General features: G+C 37.4%; 1 protein-coding gene across 3 annotated transcripts in view; it reads left to right on the forward strand.

The window, feature by feature from the left end:
• Positions 1 to 15,293, forward strand: part of STRN (striatin) — a 73,983-nt gene that overhangs the window by 18,638 nt on the left and 40,052 nt on the right. For all 3 annotated transcript variants that reach the window (XM_050894066.1, XM_050894067.1, XM_050894068.1), the window contains exons 3-5: positions 2,121 to 2,194; positions 5,361 to 5,439; positions 7,495 to 7,659. In XM_050894066.1, coding sequence (XP_050750023.1) covers positions 2,121 to 2,194; positions 5,361 to 5,439; positions 7,495 to 7,659 — 318 coding nt within the window. The remainder of the gene's footprint in view (positions 1 to 2,120; positions 2,195 to 5,360; positions 5,440 to 7,494; positions 7,660 to 15,293) is intronic.

Genomic DNA, 15,293 nt, shown 5'->3' on the forward strand with positions numbered 1-15,293 from the left:
AAATTTGCTCACTTTTGATAAGTCAAATCAAAATAGATTAAACATTAGGGTTACTTGAATTGATGACTACGTAAAAACTTGAAGCTTTTGACAAAGTGTAGTTTTTTAAGTTGGTGAGGTAAGTTAGTGACAGAGTAGAAGATTTCATAGTTCTTGATTAGTCATTGCTTTTTATTAGTGATGGTGGGGGAACAAGTATACATAGCATTAGTATTTAACAATAATGAAATGCAGTTGTTTTACCAGGGTAACATCTCTCTGCTGGTGAGATACAGGAAACAGATAGTTGGAAAAGGAAAGATAAATATTTTGATTGAGCTTTCAGCTTTAATTTTGTTCTATTCTTGGTTATTCTTTTCTGTACCGACCAAAATGTTTATCCTTCACTCATTGCTGTTAATAAATTTCAAGTGCATCCTTTCTCCGTTCCTTGCTGGTTGCTGCTCAGCTGAGTTAGAGCTTAGGGCTCTAGCTCTTGAGGAGGAAGTCAGTTCCTTTATCTGTCTTTGTTGCTATGCCTAAGAGGCATTTCTTCACTCTGCACTTACCCTTCTCATCCAGAATTAAATGTTTATTATAATTAAAATGCAGCTGGATTAGTAGGAAGCTAGTATTGTTGATACTGAAGCATAAGAACTACCAAGCATCACTTCCCTCAGCACGATTTTGTTAGAAATGATGAGTTTTCTTGATGAAATAGGAAAAGGCAAAAGAAAACAGTAATGTAATGAAGATGTCTGAGAAGCAGTCAAGAGGTGCAGGTAACTTGAAAACATTATCTACAGTCATTCTTGATACAGTCATTTGAGCTTAGTGAGATTTGCCTCATGCAACTATGAAGTGTCACACCCATTAATTTTTTTAAAAACAAATTTTAAGTGAAAGAGTTCCCTTGTGAGTAGTGGAGCTAATGAAGCCCATTTTCATGTTGGTGTATGTGAGGGGGTTTTGGTTTTTTTTCTTTTTGTCTTTTGTAGCCTGTATCTTGCCACCTTACACCTAGCTCCCTACATTTGCACTGGAGCTGTGCATGCGTGTGTGCTAGTTGGTCGTCCCGCTACTGCCAGGCTGCGTTCCCAACGTTGCCTGAATTCTTCCCTGCCTTTCTTTCAGGGTAGGAACTAGTATGAGTGACACTTTTCTACTCAGTTATGAATGTCTACAAAACTTTATCGGGAATCAGGTTTTTTTGAGTTGTCTAAATTTTCATGTTTGGCAGAAAACAATCATAGAGACGAAAGTTACAGTGAGTGCGAGAGAAGGGGGGAACAGATTGTGAAACTGGCTAAGGCTCTCTGCCTCAGTTTCTCTGTTAGTGTGTTATAAGACTACTCTAATGAATCTTTAATAACTTATATGTGCATTTGTACTGCTGTACTACTGTGGCATAATTTTGTGTGTTTAAAAGTCTATAGACATTGACTCTTTAGGATGAAGCTTTTCAAATTAAAAAGCATTTCTCTTTTTCTTCTATCTACTCTTATTGTCATCATGTAGCATGCTTTGTGGGGTTTATTACAATAGGCCTTCCGTAGGCTAAATATTTTTGGTAGTCTCCATTTTTGAACTTGGTCAAGTGGCAGATCTAGCAGCTTTAAGAGAAACTGATGTAAATGGGCTGCTGTCAGTGTTAAGTCTCATTTAGAGTAGTTCTAACCGAGGGCCTACTGCTGTTGGAAAGCCCAGCATTTCGAAGAGTAAAACTAAGGTTTGCTTAATTGAGGTGACAATAGGAAATACGAAGTAGATGGCACTGAACTGACATGGATAGTAAAAATGTTTCATAGTGACGGCTAGAAAAAAAGGGGTGTGGGGAGGGAAGCAGAGAGTAGCCTGTGTCCACAGGGAAGGAACCATTTCTGTAGCAAGAACATTTTGTAAAATCTGCAGTCTGCTGATCCCTGTGTTTCATCAGTATTCACTTTGCAATTATGTGTCAACCTTGGAAAAAATAATTAGGCAAAATTACATATCTGAAGTCCTGCTGAAATTATTTGTTTTGTTTTGTTCCTAGCCTAGAAGAAAGGAGTGGCTTTTCAAGTGAAGACAGATGATATTTATGTGTTTAGAGATACCCTTTAAATGTGCTAATAGTTTCTTTTTTCTTTTTTTTCTCTCAGGGCTAAATACCACAAATTAAAATATGGCACAGAATTGAATCAGGGAGATATGAAGCCACCAAACTATGATTCCGGTAAGAATTTATTAAGAATGAGTTCATTACTGGCATAAAAGCTTAACTGTGGTTTGTGCAAATGCTGAAATGATAGCATTGATAAAATAAGCCACTTAATGGAAGCAGTGGGAATAGAGGTAATTAATAAAGACTGTATTTTACTCTTGTAAAATTAAAAATATATGCTAATGCTCTGAAAGAGTCTATTAATAAATCAAATGAGTTTAGATTTAAAAAAACCCAAACCAACAAACTGCTCCTGGAGAGAATAATTTTTCTCTTCCTTAGTAATGTGTGTGGATGTTTTGGAACAGGGAGATACTAGATTTATAACTATATAATCCTTTTATCTTTGAATAATTTTTCTGAATAAAAAGTTAATGGCAAAGGACATGAAATGTATAGTACACAATTTTTTGTTCAATTAGCTCAGTGGTATTCCAGGAGAAAAATAATGAAAGTGCATATTAGACATAAGTGAGAGTTTGAGAGTGGGGAATTTATTTACAAAATTCCAATGAACATTGGAAATGCGTACAACGAACTTCAGTGCTATGCTGTGGGAGGACAGTTTTTCACCTTGGTCTCTGGAAAGCTGATTTGTTTTTCTAGAGGTTGCATCTCCTACTTCACACAAATAGTTTTAAGCACTGAACTTGAGGAATTAAGAATTTAAACTACTTCCTTTCATCCCTTTCTCTATCTCCCTATCCTTTCCTCAGGAAAAAAAAGAAGGGGTACAGAGATCTGGTTATAGGTCAAGCCCTTGAAAGGAGAAGTAATAGGTGATGATTTTTGTATCTCAGTCCCCTGATGCTCCTACTACAGCAAGGAAACTAGAACCACCTGTACATAAAGGAAGAATATAGAAAGTCTGCAGACCTCAGCTCTGTCACTTGGTTTGTGGAAGGGATGGTCTGATTTACTGTCATGGTTAATTCTTATCTCATTGGATTTAGAAGGTCATTAAAAAAACCCAAACAAACAAAAAATCCAACCCCATGCCAACTGATGAAACTTTACACCAGGCTTTTCTTGTCCAAGATAATGAATTTTTGAGAGGTCTTACTACACTTTATTATCAAGGTTATTTCCTTAACTGAAGAAATAGTTTAATTTGGTGTTACTAAGTGGAAGACCCCAGTCTGTATCTGGACCACTAGAAAACTTTGTCCTGATCATACCAAGATCCTAGACATCCTTGGTTTTTGTAATTTCTCAGGATGCAGCTATAGCATGTTGCTCCAGTTTCCAGGTGAGGAATGTACTGCAAGGCTTGGCTTGCCCAGCAGAGCCGTAGCCAGTGCATTACTTCTGCAAAGTGAACATTAGTGGAATTACCTTCGTTAAACTTCCATTATCGTGATTTATCCAATTGCATTCTATATATGTAGCTGCCAGAAATGTACACTTTTGTTCTATATAAAATCTGGACTGATTAAAGATACACACTTAAAATAGAAACTTTGTTATCATGCTCCTTTGGAGTTGTCTTTTATAGATATTTACTTGTATGTCTGTGTCTCCCCCGCCCCGTTTTTCCTGCCCACTCAGGAAAAACTGTGGAAGTGTTTCTAGTAGTTCTTCCAAATGGGTCCTTGGGGTTTGTTTTCTTTATGATCTCTTGGGGAGTCCGTAATACAGTTTAGAAGAAAGAGTTCAATCTCCTGATAAAGGGATGCCTTTTTTTTAAATGTTGTTTTTTTTTTTTACTGCTTGTGATATCTTCTGCTATTATTTGCTCGTAATGCAAGTCCCTTCATTCTCATCTGTAAACTGCTGTTACCGCTAGCAGTCATCAGTTTTGAGGAGACTAAGCAAAAGAGAATTCTTGCCTGTAGATATACTTAATAGTGCCTTCGGAAGAAGGGGTTTTGCTTGCAAAAGGAATTTTCAGGCAGATTTATCTCAGTCATGTTTTAATTCTTATAGACTGAGCTTTGGTAGTTGTGCATTGGGTCCAGCTGTGTTCAGTTGTTGCCAGAAAATCAGTGTGCAACTGATTATTTCCTATGGTTGCTGTTAAATGGATTTGTGAATTTGAGATGGATAAAATTCATATGGCTCTCCTTGCATGTGAATTCTGATTAGTCTTTGATAGCTTCTTTGGGTGGGTGGTGGGTTTTTTGTGTGTGGATTTTAATTCAGTTGTTTAAAGGTAAATGACTTCCCGGTAAGGACAACAGCTTTCCCACATCACATATCAAGTTACTCATAGGATTATACCACCGGTTTTTCTGGTTCTTAATTTTTGTTTACACAAGAAGATTGTTCATCCTTCAGTGTTTGGACCACAAGGGTTTCAAGTTTTGTAGACGCTTTCATAGATAATAAGCCAAGATCTTTTATCTTGGGAAGCATATGCTTATGTATCTCCTGGAGGAGGGGGAAAAAAACCCACCATCATGTAGTATGAAGCTATATATGGAATAAATGTGTAGCTGTTGGTTGCCAGCATTCAGATAGGTTTCTCACGAGAACAGCCACAGAATTTTTTTTGTGGATTTTCCTGGAGTAGTACTGTTTGGGTACAAATTTATGGTTGTGGAAAATGTGGTGAAAATTTTTCAACAGCTTTTCAGGTTAAAAAATAAACAAACAACCCCTGTTGTATTTTTTTTTTTCCTTCCAGAAAACTAATACAAATATGGATGAATTTAAAGTTGATGTGAGTAGGTCTGTTGGTTTTATGTTGAACAGTCAAATATTAAGGAAATTGGTTGGACAGTAAGTTGTAAATAGATATCATGCTGCAGTTGCATTTGATACTGTTAGCAGTTAAAGATGTTTGTATTCAAACTTAAATTATGAGCAGCAATTATATTGGAAGGTTAATGCAAAAATGGAACTTCAGATGTCTGTGATTGTGTGCCCTTAAAGAAAAAGGAGTACGATGGGGCTTTTGGATGTGAGACAGAAGGGAAGGCACTGATGACTAGTGTAACTTGCTCTCATACAGTGGGATGTAGCTGACAGTCTTTATGTGTACGTAGTACTACAGTTATATGCTATGTGCATATTTTTCTCTCTTGATTGATTATTGGCACTTTGAATCTTTTATTTTGTTGTTGAACCATTCCTAATCATTTTAACACAAATCACATTTGTCTTTTCAAGTGGATGGACATCTTTTTAAAAAGTAGGACAAGGAAAAAAATGTTCGTAATTAAATAATCTTTTCCAGATGAAGGGAATGAGACAGAGATTCAGCCACAACAGAACAGTCAGCTAATATGGAAACAAGGACGACAGCTGCTAAGACAGTAAGTGTTGAAAAAAGGACTTGAATAATGAATGCAAAGGAGAGAATCTGGTAATGAAATGTGATGATGGTGGTATATGATTTTTTTCTGTTAGATTTTCTTTCAAGAAGTTAGTGTGTGTGATGAAGTTCATTCAGCTTCTGCCCTACTTTTCCTAGGTTTTTGAAAAATTTTAATATTTCAGAACTTCAGATGAGAAGCCTTGTCAAATCACAAACACCTAATCTCCTTTGCTTTTCTCTCACTGAGAACAATCTGCTTGGGAGAACAGTGGGTCATGACACTTTGCAATTCTTTTTGCAATCAAAACAACACACACAAGTAAGAGCTATGTAAAATAAAAATAACTGGTGTTGGCGAGGAATAACTTTTATTTTGGTCTGCTCAAGGTGCAGAAAAGACTAATATCCAGAAGGTTAGACTAGAAGTTTTCTAATTCTCAGTTCATCTCAATGAAGCAAATGTCTATTAATCTAAATTAGTTTTTGCATTGTGGTCATAATGAGTTAATTAATTTCCAAGATATTTGGTCACATTTTTGTGTGGTTTTTTTGCCTTGGTTACAACCCTTCGTTTAAATTGGAGAGGTCTCTTAAAGACCTCTCATCAGAGTGTCTCTATGTGTTTTTTCATGTGTTTGCCTCATGCCCTATGCTGATAGATTCTAAGGTCTACTGATCAGCTAGCAAAACTTCTGCTTTCTAATTTTTTGGGGGCTGTTACAGAGGATTAAATGAGAGGGGAGGGAGACAGTAAGGACAGTCTGGAGCTTATATTAAAGGACCTTTTTCCAAGGAATTATACAAAAGTTAAATTTGTCTGTTGGTTGGCTTGTACATGCTTTTCTTTTGCAAGAGCTCAAATCTTTGCATGTATGTTAAATAAATGTAAATAAAGTGGTCTTGACTTGGATCAGTGATTTTGAAGACAAGTCATTCCTTTTCAGCGCAATTCATGAATAAGTGACACAGTGCTGAATACAGGGTGCGTATTACTGATGGACTCTGTTTAGCATAGGTGACTTGTTTGATTTTTATATAGCCAACAATCAGTATTTCTCTCCTAATGTGGTTATGTGGAAGATGTTGTTAAATAATTGGAGAATGTTCTTGCAGGAAAAGTGCATGTCCTTGATTTGTAACAGCTGTTATTGTAAAATAACATTTCCCCTTTTTAGAGTCCTCTAGAATATTGACCATTTAATCAGTCTAGTGCTCCTGAGAAGACAGTGCTATTAACTCCATATTCTAGAGGAAGGGACAGAGACCAATTTTTACTTTTTTTTTTTTTTACTTTTTTTTTTTTTTTTTTTTTTTAGAATCATTATTTCCCCCCTGCTTCTGCCGCCCCCCCCCCCCCCCCCCCCCCCCCCCCCCCCCGGCAATATGGCATATTGATGAAAGAGCCAACTTTAGACCTTGAGGTTTTCATACAAGCTAGTCCGGGATTCTTGCTGCCCAGCCCTTATATGCAAGACAAATCAATATTTTGCAGATCCATTGCAGAATAAGGAAAAGGCAAGACAAAGATTTTGTCTTTGTTGTAAATAACAACTCTTACTAGTAGCTACAGAATTTGTTTTTATTCCCTCTGTTTTCTAGGCTTCTAATAATGCTTACATAAGGAACGTATCTGATGCTTCTTGTAAGGCTTTATGTGTAGTTTCCACATGTTGAAGAATAAAATGGCCATGTTGTACATGCAACTGTGGTGATTTTTATAAGCCAGTTGTAAATATTTTAAATGAAAGTGCTTTTCCATCCATTTTAGTAAATGAATGAATAACGTATTGTATAACCTCTGACTGCTAGGCTCTTTGATTTTTTTTTTTCTTTTTTTTTTTTTTTTTTCCCCCTCAGTGACTGTAGAGGCTGGTACTGCAACAGGCGATCCCTCTGCAGCTGGTACAGGATGATTTATAAGCATGTTTCATTAGCACAGCACCATACTTTGCTAAGCTAAGGGGTTGAAGATGAGTTGAGGGAGACGTTTCCATTTACTGTTTTGAATAAGTGAGATGTGCATGGAAGATTAGCATGAGTTCTGTTCCTATAGGTATCTACAAGAAGTGGGCTACACTGACACGATATTGGATGTGAAGTCAAAACGAGTACGAGCTTTATTGGGCCTCTCAAGTGATGCTTCAGAGAAGGAAAACAGAAATCAAGAGCCGATGGTAAATGGCACAGAGGGCCAGATTAAAGAAAACGCAATGATTGGGTAAGCCTCAAGATGACATTGTTATCTTTCTGCATAAATGCACTTAACGGTGTAGAACAAATTTTTATTTACTGAGACGATTTCAGGATTTTTTCCCTAGTTGGAGATTAGAGCAATTCTAACTAATTTTATTACATTAAGCAATAAGTATGGAAGTAACTCTTAAGATTCACAGCTTAAAAGCACCATAAGTTGGTTTTTTTTTCAGCTGGGTGGCAGCACAAAGTCAAATCAAGCCTCTTTGAGATACAATTGCTAAGTGGTTAGAGGTCAGTGTTGTTTCAAGTTAATGGTTTATTTGTATTGCTGGAGACTTTACCGTATCAATTACAGGCTCTGCTCTTCTGGTCTGTGCTGACTATGACATGGTAATCTATGTGAGATACAGAATTTTTTTTACTGGATCTGAAAAACAAAGTCAGTTGTTACATTCTGATTCCTGTAAGTTTTTGATTTTCCGCTAATGGATGTACATATGTAAATGTGACTGAAATGTAAGGTATTAATTTCTGTCTTTCAATATTTCTAATACCATGAAAAGTCAGTCAAGGAGAGTAAAAGCTTGTTGTGCTTACTTTTGCTTTTAAGTAATGTTGAAAACATAAGAGGCTTTTTTCCATTTTCTTCTCTTTTCCATGCAGAGTTTAAAAAAAAAAAAAAAGTAAGTTAAATCTGAAACTTAACTGTAGAGGCTTCAGGAAAACAATTTGTTCTTGTTTAAGATATTGTAGTTGCAAAACTTGAAAAAATAATGAAAATGATGCAGAATTGTTTGTCTGAACAATACATGAGGTAGCTGTTCCCAGTAGTTTGTGCTGCATCAGCAAGCACAGCTTTCCTCAGAGATTCTCCCTCTTTTTTCCTTTTCTATACTGATGTGGCAAAATTCAAGACCTTTTTTTTTTTTTTTTTTTTCTCTAAGGTCTAATACTGTTGCATGACACATTCTGTCTTTTGAAAAGCATTTGTAAAATTTCGTTATACCCAGCAGATAGCTGCAGCAGCTTCAGGCCAACAAGTTACATAAGGGCAGAAGTTCATTGTTATGTAATTAAATTTAACGCTGTGAGGTGGAAAATTTGAACGTATGAGAAAACACGCAAGCTACTAAAATATATTGTGCTGCTACGTAGTTGACAAGCCATGTCATTTATGTACAGCAGCTTTGTTTTTGAAGAACAAGGAATGCTTGATAGATTACAGTAACAATTTTACTTTGATTTCTGGTGAAGGGGTCACTTCTTCTCAGGGCAAGTGGGTAAATAAAGCTGCTGCTCTTACACTTTAAAATTTATTTAAATGTGTTTACTTTGGTTTTAAAACAGATGGATGTATTTATAAGGTAGTTATTAGATGGATGAAATGGTTGGACAGTGGTTTTGATATAACAGTTCTGGATACATTTGCATTTCTTTCCTGTCTACTTGCTTTCTGGGTAGATCTGGTATTAGGTTTAACACTTTGTAGTCTACCCTATAGCTGAGGATATTCACTGATGGAGAAAAATGAGTTCCCTTCCACAGAGGCTCTGCAAGCTTGTCAGCTGCAAGGCTGGTCAGGCTGCATGCTTTGAGAAACTGTTTTCATCTCACTTGTGATGCGTAAGATGACAGACTGTATTAGAAAGCTTAGGGGCATGTTTTGATGCATGATGTGTGAGAAGTGACTCCAGGGTTTTACAGCGGAAGAATTTTCCAGGGATCTTGTTCAACATAGTCATGTCAGTCTTCATGGGTGATTTTGAGTTTGTGGATGTCTGCTGAGATCTCCCTCACTGAGAGGAAGAAGTTGGGATTTTACTAAAATTCCTTGGTCAGCCTGAGTACAGGACTAGCTTTCAATGCTGTGATTCTTCTGGGTATTTCGAGTACGCTTTCAGACCATCTCTTTAAATTTTCCGTGCAGGAGGCATTCTGTGGCTTTCTTCCTGGCAGAGAGTGCCTGTTATTCAACAGCTATTTCATCTTGTGCTACTAGATACTGTAAAATGTTACACCTCACTGTTTCTGTGGCATGTGGCACTGTTCACCTCCCGCCAACTGCATCATTGCTTGCCTCTGAGATTTCAAAGTGCAGCTTTATGGCAGATGGGAAATCAGAAATGAGATAAGATGTTCTCGATTAGCTCATACGTACCTGTTACCTGCCTCATCTATTGTCAGCATTACTTAAACATGTATAGAACAGCTTCTTTTTGAAGAGTATTAGCATTGCATAGGTGACTAAGATTTAAGGCACGTGGATCTTGCTCCTGATCCCAACTGGAATTCTTACTGTGTTTGAAAACTTAATTCAACACTTTTCTACCCAATTGGCAGAACTGGGAAAAATTTCGGTGGCTCAGCTAAATTCTGGCTCACGGTCGAGGTAGGGGCACTCTTTGAAGCACCTCACCAGTGCTAGGCTGCTTACTGGGAGGGCGAAAAGATTGGCAGCTCTTTTAGCAGCCTCTTGTTATTCCTAGCACGCATGTAAAGAGAGAAGAGGATTGGGGCTGCAGCAAGCTTGTACTGTTGGAAGGAGTGCAATTGTCGTGGTTTAACCCCAGTCAGCAACTAAGCACCACGCAGCCGCTTCCCCTTCCCCCTCCCAGTGGGGTGAGGAGGAGGAAAGGGAAAAAAAAAGTAAAACTCGTGGGTTGAGATAAGAACAGTTTAATAACTAAAGTAAAACATAATACTAACAATAACAATAATGAAATATAATAATAATAATAGTAATGAAAAGGAATATAACACAAAAAGGGGGGGGGGGGGGGGGGAGAGAAAAAAACCAGTGATGCACAATGCAATTGCTCACCACCCGCTGACCGATGCCCAGTTAGTTCCCGAGCTGCGATCTGCACCTCCCGGCCAGCTCCCCCCTGTTTATATACTGGGCATGACGTTCCATGGTATGGAATACCCCTTTGGCTAGGTCAGGTCAGCTGCCCCGGCTCTGCTCCCTCCCAGCTTCTTGCACACCTGCTTGCTGGCAGAGCATGGGAGACTGAAAAGTCCTTGGCTTAAGATAAGTGCTACTTAGCAACAACTACAACATCAGAGTGTTATCAACAGTATTCTCACACTAAATCCAAAACACAGCACTGTACCAGCTCCTGAGAAGAGAGTTAACTCTGTCCCAGCCGAAACCAGGACAGCAATGAACAAGTGCCTGCAGTTTGGTAGTGGTAGAGGAGGAAAGTTACAGTGAGAGGTTGGAAGAACAAGAAACCAACCGAAACCTTAGTGCAATCCCAGGAAGTTTAAGGACGTATGTGTGTGTGTGAGAGGACCACCAGACATTGGGACAGTTGCAAACTAAAATGCAGGTGGAAGACACGCTGTGGCTGTACAGATACAGTGAAACTCTTTGTAGGAGAAAGCTTTGCTGTCACCACAGAAGCCTGTGAACTGCTCAAGCCAATGCAGTTTGGCAAATTTTGTGGTTCAAGACATTTAATGAACATTGATGTCAATATCTGCTAGCAAGTCTGAGGCTAGTGGTCAACCTGAAGATGTTTTAGTTACATTTGAAGAGCAGAGTGCTGGACAAAATGTAATGCACGGAAATGAGTCTAGTCTAACAAGGAATACTTCTGTTAAAGTGAGAAAACGCAGCTCATAGAACATTTGATTTGTTTGATCTTGGAAGAACTGCATAATATTGTGGATTCAGCTGAGACTGCGGATTTTAAGTCTGATTTTTAGAAAAATGTTTACATGGAAGGAAGAATGTGAGAAGCAGAGTACAGGGATTGAATAAAGAGAAAGCTTGTGGGTGAGAAACAATGAAGACAAATCAATACGAGTTTGGAAAGAATGTGGGTGAATGTGATGAAGATAATGTACAATAGACGGGAAAATGGCACAGTGAAAAATAGAAGGAAAATGGATACAATGATGCATTTCAGGAACAGGAAAATGGAAGGCACATTAGCTTTAAATTTCCTTAAAGATTTCTCCATATAGCCGTGTAAATTGCAGAAAGAACACATTGGCTCAACTGCCTTCTGTACAACTGAACACTCGTGATAAATTGCAAAGAAAGTAAAAAAAAAAACAACATATTTGATGCTTTTATGCTGCCATATGGTTACCTCTTTGGGAGGAGAGGGGAGGTAATGGAAACAGGAAACAAAACTTCCTTTATGTTTTGACTATTGTTTATTGGTAATCAACCAATGCTTTCTCAGTGAAATGAAAGTGATGGAGAACAAAACAAATTGGTACTGAGAGAAATTCCAGTAAAAGAGCGGAAGAGCTGACATACTTCTCAACCCAGTCTGTTTTTAGCATAGTTTTTGTGTAAGCCCATTAATCTGTGTATAGTGTTGGTGCTGCTCAGCCTCCTTCAGCAATACCTCTGATCTACCTCTGACTGTACTTCTGACAACAGAAGACACCCACACTTCTCTCTGTTTTTTTTTTTTTTGGGGGGGGGGGAATGCCTTTGATTGTTTTAAGGGTAAGCCCTGGCATTTTTCATCTCACCCCAGGGATGTGTGAAGTGTATACTTTGTGGTGGGTAGGGAGGATATTCCTCCTGTGCTCAGCTCACTACATCTTTTACAAATTTTTACGAGTTGTCTGTTATACCAGAACTTGTTGTCTGTTATACCAGTTATACCTACTTCAACAGCTGGGGTTCGGACACTCAGTGCTGTGATATTGACAGTAAGTTGAGCCTTTTTATGGGAAAGGCTGGTGAGAATGTTTGGGGTGATTATTGTGAAGTTGATGCTGTTTACTTTGGTATGTAGAAGTGTACAGTAGTTACTATAGTGCAAATACTTAAGACAATAATATTTATTTGCAGCAGACAATATGTAACTTGAATTCTACTAGGCTCCAGTTATTTTAGAAAATGCCATCTGGTCCCTCATACCTCTCAGCTTAATTTTGTATATCTTAGAGCGTTGCAGTTACATCAGAGAACTCCTCCCACCTCTTTGTTTTTTTCTTCTTTTGGTACAGTGATGAACAAACTACTATTGTCTGAAAGTCTTTTACAGCCAAATCAGTTTCTCTTCTTACTATTAGGTGAAGTAGCTTCAGTCTTTATGTGTTACTAGCTGCTACATCTGTGGCCAAACTTGTATTCTTACATTGCCTATTTATTTGCTAATGTACAGATCCTCTTGAAAACTTTAGCACTCAAGACATCATGTGGATTTTGAATGCACCTTGCAAGATTTTGATTCCATAAATGAAATGTTAATATGATAACCTGAGATAGAGATAGTCCTGTTTCCACTTATTTCATGGAATTTAAAAGGGAATCTGTTTTCAGTTTCATCAATCAGCTCACTTCCATTACAAAAGATAAGTACCACTTGGCATGACTGGACTCAAAAATAGATACTAAAATAATAACTTTATAATAATAGTTGAAATTCTTAACACCTGCAATGAGAGGAATGGGTGCTTTTCCCCAACAAACTGAAACAGAAATGAAAGCTGCCTGCAAATTTCACTTTTAGCCTTGAAAACATGAGAGTATTTAAGTATCTTCAGTTCACTTATTACCTCATTTTTTAATAGCTTTATCTTACTGACTGAAACCTAAATAGTCAAATTAGTTTACCTTCTTGAAGGTGTGTATTTGACTACCATTTGATATGAGTGGAGGCAAATATGATAAAGGAATAGAACTGGAAAGGAATGAGGGTATACCAAGCATATGTGTGTGTATATACACATATATATATGGATGTGTGTATATGTAAAAACAATATAGATAAATTATCTGAGTTCTTGCTAAGGGTTTGATCACTAGAACTATGTTTAAATAGCGAATAGAAACTTTTTAAAGAAAAATGATCCTGAATGATATATCAGTCTTTCTCTGAAACTGATCTACTGCCCTTTTTTTTCTTTTGAACCGCATATGGCTTCCACTGCCTATACTTTGCATGAGCAAAAAGGCATTAAATCTCAACATTTGAGAGCAAATCCAAATACCTTTTCAAAGATTAAAATTAAACATTTTAAAGATGTTATCTTTCTGATGTACAACAAATCATTCCAACTGACACTTCAGCAAATGAAAGTCTTTCTATACCAGAAGGCCTTGAATAACTCTTTTGCATCTCTAAATCCTATTAACACCGACCCATGTAATGAAAATGCTGCATACTGGCTGATGAATGTTGTGTGCTGAGTAGCTTATAAAATGGTTTATTTGGGAAAATTATCTCTGAATTTAACAACCTGAGGTAATATCTGCCATGAAGAAGATTTCCAAAATAGTATGTGAGACTAAAATATTGAATTACAAAAAGAAAAAATCCAAAATCTGTTTGCCTTATTCCCTTTACTGGTGGTTTTTTCCACCTTTTGCCTGTTGGTCCCTGCCTCCATCTTGCAGTGACCTAACAGGCATTTCAAAGATACCTGATTTAGGCCAGACCTGGACACTTTCAACAGATGCATTAAAGCAGAAAAAAAAAAAAAAAAGATAAATTGGGGTTTTGTGTGAAGAAAGTAGTAACAATGGACCACTCTTTTCATTTCCTTGGCACAGATCTATGGCTTAAGTGTTTGAGGGATGCTTCTTGGAAATGTCACATAAGACTCATGGTACAGACGGAATGGGGAGAAAGAGACAGAAGTTGTGCAGTGGGGGAGAGAGAGAAGCAAAGAGAGGGGAGGTGAATGGAGAAATAAAAAGAATAAGAAGTAACTTCTAAAAGTTACTTTGGTTCTTCAAACATTTAATTTATTTTTTATTTTTATTCTTTAAAAAGCTTGTTTATTTGACATATTATAGTTATCTGACAAGATTTGGCAAGAGAAGTGGCCTTTCCTTTTTAAATGGCATTCCTTTGCGATTCCAATTTACATCCAAACCATTTTGTAAGTGTTGCTTACCAGTCATAGTATGTATTGCACTGGTTCTTGTATTGTGTGGTGTGAATTCATAAGAAGTTTCAAAGATCGTGACAGACTGTCTAGCCTGCCCCGTGTTCCTTGTGTGTAAATTTTGATGATTGTAAGTGTTCCATAGTTTTATAAATTATTAGTTTGATATTTTCTGCGCTGCATTATGAAAGATTTTGCGCAGTATTGAAGATTTAACAAACTGTTCTTAAAGGCAGTCCTCACAGAAAGGAATACATTTGAATTTGCATGCATTTATTTACTGTGTCCAGTTTGAAAGAACTCAGCTAGCCACATTGAAAAGACTGTGTGTGTTAAAACATGAAATAACTAAATTCTGTGGGGAATTAATAAAACTTATGACCTTGCAGTAGCACGTTTTGATAGTAGGAGGAAACCGAGCCAAAGAAAATGGCTCAAGAAAGAGTATGCTAAATGCTTTGAATGCTGGGTCACAACAGGCTTTTTCCTGTACAGGCCCCCAGAAACATTTCTCAGCCTAAGCTGAACTTGTGTTTATTTAACTTTACTGTGGTATTTCTTCCTGCTTCTGAATTTATCAATAAAATCTGGTTTTATTTAATATAACTTGTGTATGTCTTGGATAAAACAAGCAAACAAAAAAACCCTCTACTTTTTCCTTTCGGGGAGCGAGTAGGACCGAGGCAGTTAATGGCCTTGTGGTTGGGCAGTTCATGGGAGAAGTTTATGAGAGTCTCCCTGGACATGGCCACAGACTCCCAAGAGTTATTATCAACAAAGGAGAAGGTAATG

This window comes from Gymnogyps californianus, chromosome 3, assembly GCF_018139145.2.
Source record: "Gymnogyps californianus isolate 813 chromosome 3, ASM1813914v2, whole genome shotgun sequence".
Lineage (NCBI taxonomy): Eukaryota > Metazoa > Chordata > Aves > Accipitriformes > Cathartidae > Gymnogyps > Gymnogyps californianus.